The sequence below is a fragment of the Hyla sarda genome, chromosome 9 (assembly GCF_029499605.1).
Source record: "Hyla sarda isolate aHylSar1 chromosome 9, aHylSar1.hap1, whole genome shotgun sequence".
In the NCBI taxonomy this organism is placed as follows: domain Eukaryota; kingdom Metazoa; phylum Chordata; class Amphibia; order Anura; family Hylidae; genus Hyla; species Hyla sarda.
Window position 1 is genome coordinate 105,086,486 of NC_079197.1, and position 11,059 is coordinate 105,097,544.

General features: G+C 44.7%; 1 protein-coding gene across 1 annotated transcript in view; it reads left to right on the forward strand.

The window, feature by feature from the left end:
* Window positions 1–8,642, forward strand: part of FAM199X (family with sequence similarity 199, X-linked) — a 29,700-nt gene extending 21,058 nt beyond the window's left edge. The window contains exon 7 of the mRNA XM_056538487.1: window positions 7,926–8,642. Coding sequence (XP_056394462.1) covers window positions 7,926–8,096 — 171 coding nt within the window. The 3' untranslated portion in view covers window positions 8,097–8,642. The remainder of the gene's footprint in view (window positions 1–7,925) is intronic.
* The last annotated feature ends 2,417 nt before the right edge of the window (window positions 8,643–11,059 follow it).

Consider the following 11,059-nt stretch of genomic DNA (forward strand, 5'->3'; position numbering starts at 1 on the left):
GGGGGAGATCCACTATAGAGGTAGCCGGAGGGCTTACCTCTGCTTCCTGCTGTCCCGCTCTGTCATTGATAGAGCCTAGTCCAGCCAGGATCTATCAATGGATCACAGAGCACACAGATTAATAGAGTTCAATAGAACTCTATTCATCTGTATGAGGAATCTAATGATTCCTCCTATAAATCTAATAGTGTTAAAAAATAAAAATAAATAAAAGTTTTAATAAAAGTTTGAAAGACACACATTAACCCAGTGGTCTTCAAACTGTGCCCCTCCAGATGTTACAAAACTACAATTCCCAGCATGCCAGGACAGCTGTTGGCTGTCCGGGCATGCTGGGAGTTGTAGTTTTGCAACATCTGGATGGCCACAGTTTGAAGACCGCTGCATTAACCCCTTCCATGTTAATAGTTCAAATCACCCCCTTTTCCTATATAAGAACATGTAAACATAATAAAAATAAACCTATTCGGTATTGCTTTGTGCGTAAATGTACGACCTATTAAAATAGAACATTATGTATCCCGTACGGTAAATGTAAAAAAAAATACCAAACCACAGATTTGCAATTTTTATAATATCCCAGAAAAAAAAGTTAAAAGCGATTAAAAAAGTCAGATCAATACCAAAATGGTACCGATATAAAAAACAGATTGTGGCGCAAAAAATGAGCCCTCATACAGCCTGGTATGTGGAAAAAAATAAAGCTACAGGGGTTAAAAAATGGCAATTAAAAAAAATTTGAAAAAGTTCAGAATTAGTTAAACATGACGTAAATTATACAAATCTGGTATTGCGTAATCAGGCGGCCTAAAGTATGAAACTAACATGTTACCTCAACCACAAGGTAAATGGCATAGAAAAGAAAACCACCAAATCTGCAAAATCTTTACTATTTCAATTTTGCTTCACCTAATATATATATTTTTTGGTTTGGAGAATATGTTATTGAAAAATTAAAAGGTATCATTATAGTAGGTAGTTATGGCTATTACAGGGCGAAAAAATCAGAACGTAAAAGCGAAAATTGGCCCGGACAGGTGGATCGTCATGAGGGACAAGTAGATTTTGCTCCATGTTAGTCCCGTGGACAAGTAGTTTTTTATAAAATTTCCACACCCCTGTTTACTGGTTTGAGACGAGCGTCTCCTTATGAACTACCCTCCTTTTGTATACGCTAACCAGAAGGGAGCTATGTGTAGTAATGTCCGTATATTGGGTGGCCTCAGGATTCAACAATGCAAAAAGAGGGCCGATCAATATATATTAATACTTATATAAATATATATGCTTATTCACACTTTTTATTCTTAATTTTTTTACTACTTTTTACTTTTTTTTTTTTGTTTAGCCCTCTTAGGAGGCTATACCATGCAATCTTTTGCTTGCATACACTGTTCTATGCTATAGCATAGCATTGATCAGTGTTACCGGCGCTCTGCTGCGCAGGCATGGAGCAGTAGATCGCCGATCGGACGTCAAGGATGCAGGGGACAACTTTCCCATCGTCCAGTAAGCTAATGGGGACATCCCGATTCTGACCCGATAGTCCCGAACAGCTCCGCTGAGATGCTGGGATAGTTTTACTTTCAGTTTAAACGCTGCAATCAGCTTTGATTGTGGCGTCTAAAGGGTTAATGCCGGGCATCGGCCCGATCTGCAGTGCCGGCATTAGCTGTGGGTCCTGGCTGCCCATAGCAACCGGGACCCGTTCATGAGAACGGTTTAATCCCTGTTAGCGGGACTAGTGATGTACAGGTACGCCCTGAGTCCTTAACGATGCAGTACGTAAATGTACTTCCTGGTGAGCTGGTACATTTACGTCCTATGCATAACCGCGAGCATCGGATAGCAGCCAGGGACCCGCCAGTAATGGTGGACATCCGCGATCACACGGATGTCCGCCATTAACCCCTCAGATGCCGTGATCAATACAGATCACTGCATCTGCAGCATTGCGGACACTAAAATGGATGATCGGATTGCCCGCAGCGCTGCCGCGGCGATCATCCAGCATGGCAGCCGGAGGTCCCCTCACCGGCCTCCGCTGCCTTCCACGGGTCTTCTGCTCTGGTCTGCGATCGAGCAGACCAGAGCAGAAGATGACCGATAATACTGATCAGTGCTATGTCCTATGCATAGCACTGAACAGTATTAGCAACCGAATGATTGCTATAAATAGTCCCCTATGGGGACTATTAAAGTGTAAAAATAAAAGTGAAAAAATGCAGAAAAACCCCCTCCCATTTTCCCTATTTCACCCCCAAAAAGTGTAAAAAATAAAATAAAAAAATGTATATACATATTTGGGATCGCCGCATGCGTAAATATTCCAACTATGAAAATAAAATGTTAATGATACCGTACGGTGAACATAAAAAAAAGGCTGCTTTTTTATAACCTTTTATTCCCCAAATTTTTTTTCTATAAATGTATTAAAAGTTTTATATAAGCAAATATGGTATCAATAAAAAGTACAGATCACGGCACAAAAAATTAGCCCTCTTACCACCGCTTATATGGAAAAATGAAAAAGTTATAAGTCTTCAAAATAGGGGGATTTTAAACGTACTAATTTGGTTAAACAGTTTGATTTTTTTTTTTAAGCGCAACAGTAATAGAAAAGTGTGTTAATCATGGATATCATTTTAATCGTGGTGATCCAAAAAATAAAGAACACGTCATTTTTACCATAAATTGTACGTCGTGAAAACAAAACCTTCCAAAATTAGCAAAATTGCGGTTTTGAACCCAATAGTGGTCTTCAACCTGCGGACCTCCAGATATTGCAAAACTACAACTCCCAGCATGCCCGGACAGCCGTTGGCTGTCTGGGCATGCTGGGAGTTGTAGTTTTGGAACATCGGGAGGTCCGCAGATTGAAGACCACTGCAGGAGGAGGTAATACTCACGTGTCCCCGCCGCTCCGGACCCGTCACCACTGCCCTGGATGTCGCTCCATCGCTGTCGCCGTGTCCCCGTCGCTCTGGAACGTCTCTGCTGCCGGCCGGGTATCCTCGCTCTCCGTCGTCACCATCACGTCGTTACGCACGCCGACGCACGTACGCGACGACGTGATTACGAGGAAGGAGAGTGCCGGCCATACAGGGGATCCCTGAACGGAGAAGACACAGAGGAGGCAGGTAAGGTCCCTCCCGGTGTCCTGTAAGCACTAACCTGGCTATTCAGTCGGGCTGTTCTGGACCGCTGCGGTGAAATCACGGCGGTCCCGAACAGCCTGACTGAATAGCCGGGTTAGTGTCACTTTCCCTTCAGACGCGGCGGTCAGCTTTGATCGCCGCGTCTGAAGGGTTAATACAGGGCATCACTGCGATCGGTGATGTCCTGTATTAGCCGCAGGTCCCGGCCGTTGATGGCCGCAGGGACCGCCGCGATAGGGGTGTATTCGCCGTATAAGACGCCAGTTTTGGGGAAGAAAAAGTGCGTCTTATACGGCGAAAAATACGGTATTTTTTTGGTTGCACCATACATTTTATGGTAAAATGAGGGATGGCATTACAATGGACAACTGTTCGCACAAAAAACAAGCCCTCATACTAGCCTGTGGATGAAAATATAAAAGTTATGATTTTTTTGAAGGCGTCATAGCGGGTCGGGCCCGGCCTCTAACAACGGCCGGGACCCGTGGCTAATAGAGTGCGGCATTGATTGCGGTGCTGCATGCTATTAACCCTTTAGACGCGACGTTCAAAGTTGAACGCCGCGTCTAAAGTGAAACTAATACGTTGCCGGTTAGCTCAGGGAGCTCTTCGGGATCGCCGCCGCGAAATCGCGGCATCCCGAACAGCTTACAGGACAGCCGGAGGATCCCTACCTGCCTCCTCGCTGTCCGATTACCGAATGACTGCTCAGTGCCTGAGATCCAGGCATGAGCAGTCACGCAGCAGAATCATCGATCACTGGTTTCCTATGAGAAACCAGTGATCAATGTAAAAGATCAGTGTGTGCAGTGTTATCGGTCCCTATGGGAGCTATAACACTGCAAAAAAAAGTGAATAAAAATCATTTAACCCCTCCCCTAATAAAAGCTTGAATCACCCCCCTTTTCCCATTTAAAAAAAAAAAAGTATAAATAAAATAAAAATAAACGTGGTATCGCCAAGTGCGGAAATGTCCGAATTATAAAAATATATCATTAATTAAACTGCACGGTCAAATAAAAAATTCGGAAGTCCAAAATAGTGCATATTTGGTCACTTTTTATATCATGGAAAAAAATGAATAAAAAGCGATCAAAAAGTCCAACAATACAAAAATGGTACCGCTAAAAACTTCAGATCAAGTCGCAAAGAAATGAGTCCTCATACCGCCCCATACGCGGAAAAAAAAAAAAAAAAAGTTATAGGGGTCAGAAGATGAATATTTTAAACTTATAAATTTTCATGCATGTAATTATGATTTTTTCCAGAAGTACGACAAAATCAAACCTATATAAGTAGGGTGTAATTTTAACCGTATGGACCTACAGAATAATGTCATTTTTACCAAAAAATGTACTGTGTAGAAACGGAAGCCCCCAAAATTTAACAAAATGGCGTTTTTTTTTTTCTCTTCAATTTTGTCTCACAATGATTTTTTTTCTCCGTTTCGCCATAGATTTCTGGGTAAAATGACTGATGTCATTACAAAGTAGAATTGGTGTCGCAAAAAATAAGCCATCATATGGATTTTTAGGTGCAAAATTGAGTTAAGATTTTTTAAAGTAAGGAGGAAAAAATGGAAAAACCCCGGGCCCTTAAGGGGTTAAAGGGGTGCTCCTGTGGAATATATATATATCTCTATCTATCTCTATCTATCTCTATCTATCTCTATCTATCTCTATCTATCTCTATCTATCTCTATCTATCTCTCTCTATCTATCTCTCTCTATCTATCTATCTCTATCTATCTATCTCTATCTATCTATCTCTATCTATCTATCTCTATCTATCTATCTCTATCTATCTATCTCTATCTATCTATCTATCTCTATCTATCTATCTCTATCTATCTATCTCTATCTATCTATCTCTATCTATCTATCTCTATCTATCTATCTCTATCTATCTATCTCTATCTATAAATCAAATCAAATCAAATCCCGAAAATAAACCCTAGGGCCAGGGGTAGTCAACTGGCCGCCAGTAATGCCCGGAGACCCGACCCACCCCCCGCCCCCGGTCACCCCGCCCTCCTTTGGTTGGTCCCATATCTCAGTGTTTTCCAACCAGGGTGCCTCCAGCTGTGGCCAAACTACAACTCCCAGTATGCCCGGACAGCCAGCAGGCATGCTGGGAGTTGTAGTTTGGCCACAGCTGGAGGCACCCTGGTTGGGAAACACTGCCATATCGAACTATCTATCCTACACCTTCATACCGTACGGAAGCTGCAGCGGGACCCCCTTCTGTTGCTTAGCAGCCGGGGGCAGGGACGCTGTCACTTTAAAACGTCGGCACGTATGCACGGCCAACGTCACGGACGTGTCCCTGCCCCCGGCTGCTAAGCAACAGAAGGAGGTCCCACCACCGCCGAGAGCTGCAGCTTCCATACGGTGGATGGGGGGGGGGGGGGTGGTTTGGGGGGACTGTAGCAGTGTGGAGGATGGGGGGGGGGGGGGCGGCTGTAGCAGTGTGGAGGATGGGGGGGGGGGCGGCTGTAGCAGTGTGGAGGATGGGGGGGGGGGGGCGGCTGTAGCAGTGTGGAGGATGGGGGCGGCTGTAGCAGTGTGGAGGATGGGGGGGGCTGTAGCAGTGTGGAGGATGGGGGGGGCTGTAGCAGTGTGGAGGATGGGGGGGGGGGCTGTAGCAGTGTGGAGGATGGGGAGGGGGCTGTAGCAGTGTGGAGGATGGGGGGGGGGGCTGTAGCAGTGTGGAGGATGGGGGGGGGCGGCTGTAGCAGTGTGGAGGATGGGGGGAGGGCGGCTGTAGCAGTGTGGAGGATGGGGGGGGGCGGCTGTAGCAGTGTGGAGGATGGGGGGGGGGGCGGCTGTAGCAGTGTGGAGGATGGGTGGGGGGGCGGCTGTAGCAGTGTGGAGGATGGGGGGGGGGCGGCTGTAGCAGTGTGGAGGATGGGGGGGGGGGGGCGGCTGTAGCAGTGTGGAGGATGGGGGGGGGGCGGCTGTAGCAGTGTGGAGGATGTGGGGCTGTGGGAGGATGCGGCATCCTCCACACTGCTACAGCCCCCCATCCTCCACACTGCTACAGACCCCATCCTGCAGCCCTATATAATATATATTATATATTATAAAAAAAAAAATTTTCTATTAACTGGTGCCAGAAAGTTAAACAGATTTAACTTCTATTAAGAAATCTTAATCCTTCCAGTACTTCTTAGGGGCTGTATACTACAGAGTTTTCCACCCCTTTAAGTGGTTACAAATCGGACAATATGATTTTATGGATTCTTTTTTTCTCATTCTGTCTCTCATAGTTGAGGTATACCTATGATGGAAATTACAGGCCTCTCATCTATATAAGTGGGAGAACTTGCACAATTGGTGGTGGCTAAATACTTTTTTGCCCCACTGTATGTATTGCGGACTGAATAGATAATGTACCATCACTGAGTGGACCACAAGGGCCCTGTGGTTCATCAGCCTATTATTTAGATTACCCGCCTTTTATAAAATTGCTTTTATTAATTATTTTACTAATTGTTTTCTAACTTTTATATATTGCAATATTGTCTATCAAATATTAAATTATTAATCTATGATGAATTGTACTCTTTACACATACAACTTACACACATCACTGATTCCTTTTGATTTAATGAGGGATCTATACTGGTGTTAAAGGGGTTATCCAGTGGGAGGGACCTTTTTGCCATTGAACAGTAAATAAAAAAAAAACATCTTTACTCATCTCCAGCGCTCCCGCGGTGCCTCCGTTGCTCGCTCTGGTCCCCGCCTGCGATCCTCTTAATGTCTAAAATAGTGACATTTGGGCCTGTAGTGATGTCAGGACCCAGGGTGTCACACAGCTCTCAGCCAATCACTAGCTGAGGCGGGACATCTCTACGGCCAGTAATTGGCTGAGGATCTCAGTCCTAGGACCAGCTATGATCGCGAGTTATAAGCAGATGAAGTGCATGGTAGAGCTTTTTACTCCCTGGCCGCTCCATCTGACTGATTCATCCATAGACTATAGCAGTGAATAAGTCTGTTTTGATTGACAGCTGGGACGTCACCGGCTTATAACTTAAAATAGCATTGGAATATTTAATGACTAATGCTCGAAGCTCCTCCCAACCCCTCCAACACGTAAGAAAATTCACCTGTTTACTTCAGTATGGTTTTTGACCAATATATACATATTTTTCCCTATCTATGCATCTGTTGTGACGGCCACCACGCTCCCTCCCATAGACTTGCATTGAGGGGTGGGGTGTGACGTCACGAGGGGGCGGAGCAGTGACGTCACAATACTCCATCCCTGCACCGCCCGTCATCAGCCACAGAGCGATCCTTGCTCTGTGCAGCTAAAAAACGGGGGTGCTGCTGGTGAGATCGCGGGGGTCCCCAGCGGCGGGATCACTGCGATCTAACATCTTATCCCCTATCCTTTTGATAGGGGATAAGATGTTTAGCGCCGGAGTACCCCTTTAATGGCTTTTTAATGTTTGTTTAGACAGTTCAGTTCTGGATGCAGCTTTACCACCCATAATTTTATAAATCTTTCTATATCTTTACTTTTATTTTGCCAACCTAATGACACCCCAGTTTTGTATGATGCCTAAATGCTGTAGTTGGCATAAACTGTGACATATACTGGGTTAAATGGCCAACTCTGACCCTGGCCGCTGACGTGTTACACAGCCGGCACCTGCCGTGTAAAGGGGTTAATAAATGTTTAGGACCATAGAAATAGAATGGAACATCAGTGAAGAGGTTTTCTTTTACTTGAATATATTATTTTTTTTCATTGTAGAAAAGGTCAAAGCAAAGGAAACTGCAGCAGAAAGCCTTGAGAAAAAGACAGCTGAAGGAACAAAGGCAGGCGCGAAAGGAAAGACTCAGTGGCTTATTTCTAAATGAAGAAGTCCTGTCTTTAAAAGTAAACGAAGAGGAGCATGAAGCCGATGTCGATGTATTGATGTGACGAGGGTGAAACTTGCAGTGTTCTTCATAAGTCTCAATAAGGCTGTTATCTAGGATCATCTAAGATCATAGATATCCTGCCCTCTCTTGTAGTTTCACTAACCACTATGAGGTTTCCATAATATAACCACAGACAATAGAGTGGCTTTGCCAAAACGTTACATTTTGGCCCACTAGTCTCTAGTGCAATATTTGGATATTCAACTCCATCAGAAGGAATATGGAGTGAGGTCTTCAGCTACCACAGAAAGGACAATGTTCTTCTAAGCTGTCAGTAAGACGTACTGAGGTTTTGTGGTAGTTGATAGAGAACCAGACAGGCATATAATCATTTACCTGTGTAACTTATTAGGCTTTCTAAACATTTGCACAATATTCCTGATGATAGTCTGATATACGAAGCCTTTCCCCCACCGGAATACTTGAGTAACTGTTCTGTGAATGTGTCATCCACATGAAATGTTGCAGCCTTTGCTAGGAAGTAGCCCACATACAAACTACAGTACATACAGTCTTAAAGGAGTAGTCCAGTGGTGACTCAGTGGTGAGCAACATATCCCCTATCCTAAGGATAGGGGATAAGTTGCAGATCGCGGGGGGTCCGACCGCTGGGGCCCCCTGCGATCTCCTGTACGGAGCCCTGACAGCCCGCGGGAAGGGGGCGTGTCGACCTCCGCACGAGGCGGCGGCTGACACTCCCCCTCAATACAACTCTATGGCAGAGCCGAAGCGCTGCCTTCGGCAATCTCCGGCTCTGCCATAGAGATGTATTGAGGGGGCGTGTCGACCGCCGCTTCGTGTGGGGGTCGACACCCGCTATCTGGGCCGAGAGTCGGGGCCCCGTACAGAGAGATCGCAGGGGGCCCCATCGGTCGGACCCCCCGCGATCTCAAACTTATCCCCTATCCTTAGGATAGGGGATAAGTTTTTCACCACTGGACTACCCCTTTAATGGTAGCAATGGAAAACTGGTTTTAAAGGGGTACTCCACTGGCCAACATTCGGAACATTTAGTTTTGCATATTTTTGCCCTGAGGGGTTTGTTGGCCACGTCCCCCTGTGATGTCATCGCCACGCCCCCTCCCATAGACTTGCATGGAGGGGGCACGGCCACGATGCCACAGGGAGAATGACCAATCCCCGCAGCCTGGAAACAGCGTTCAGAGCATTTAGTTCTGAACGCTGGCCAGTGGAGTACCCCTTTTTAAACTGGAGCTTTCCTGAAAATGAAAGCAGACCTTTACTCAAGAGCTTGTGCAACAGAAAACTCTATGAAACATTGAAAACACTACCACAAATGTGACAGCCTTTTCAAATCATTATTTTGCTTGTGGTGAAGCCTGTGCTTGATGCTAAATAGATCTACCACAGTGGTGTATAACTCTTATACTACATACTAGTTATGTATAAGTACATAACTGAAAAGGTCAGTTCTATAGAGAAATAAATCCTGCTGCTGGGAACCCCTGATAACTTTTGGGGGAACAACTGTCAGGTTATGTTAGAACAGTTTGGTTTCCGCATTAAAAAAAACAGGCAGTGTCATGGTCAATACCCTGCTCCCATTGACTGCAATAGCAGGTGGGGAACAGCATGGAAAACAAGTGATAGGTCACTACTTTTCTGTACAGATTTCGTTTGGCAGAAGAAAGAAGGGCACTCACCAATGGATTTTCTTGTTTATTGTTGTGGTGCAGAGACACAGTCACCTCTGTCACACCCCTCATCCGTACTACTTGGTACAGTCTAAATCAGTGTTTCCCTACCAGGGTGCCTCCAGCTATTGCAAAACTACAACTCCCAGCATGCCCAGACAGCCAAAGGCTGTCTGGGCATGCTGGGAGTTGTAGTTTTGCAACAGCTGGAAGCACCCTGGTTGGGAAACACTGGTCTAAGTGTTTGTTTCGCTGCATCGATCCGTTCATGAGTGCCCTGAGCTGTGTGAGATTTAATCATGGCAAGTTACCCTGCAGTAAATGGTAAGATAAATGAATGCAGAGTCAGCTCGCCCTTCCATGGTTTCAGTAGTAACACAGGAGATCATCTGTTTGGAAGCATGGTTAATTGCTGGGCCAGATCCCAGGTAGGGATACAGGAAAGGAGAGAATTGTTTTCCAGCTTCCATAAAACAAAAATATTTCTATCCATTAAAAATATGAAGTACAAAAAAAAAAAAACCCTGCAGATTTAAAAGCCAAATGAAATGCTGACGCGTTTCGGTTTATCAATAAACCTTATAGCGATATCACTGAATAAAGTATACCTGTCGTCAACAAAAACTCTTTATATAATGAAGATAATTCCATTATGTATATTTGTAATATACATTGGTTAAAAATTGTGTGTATTTTTGGGTGAAAAAGTACTGTCCCTGCAGCTATTGCCTGTGAGGAGTCCAAATACAGGAAGTGGGGGCAGGAGAAGCAGGGCTCTGTGCAGGCTCCTGGCTTGTCAATCATCCTGATGTATGAGCCAGGAGCATGTTATAGAGCCAAGTGCACACTGTCCTGCTTTTTCTTGGTGCACAGAGCCCTGCTTGTCCACCCTCACTTCCTGTATTTGGACTCCTCATAGACACACACAGACAATAGCTGCAGGGACAAAAATATACACCTTTTTTTAACCAATGTATATTACAAATATACATATAATGGTATTATACAAAAGTTTTTGTTGACAGGTACACTTTAAAGGGATTATCCAGGAAAAAACTTTATATATATATATATATCTATCTCAACTAACTCCAGTAAGTTAATCAGATTTGTAAATTACTTCTATTAAAAAATCTTAATCCTTTCAGTACTTATGAGCTTCTGAAGTTTAGGTTTTTCTTTTCTGTCTAAGTAATCTCTGATGACACGTGTCTCGGGAACCGCCCAGTTTAGAAGAGGTTTGCTATGGGGATTTGCTTCTAAACTGGGCGTTTCCCGAGACACGTGTCATCAGAGATTACTTAGACAG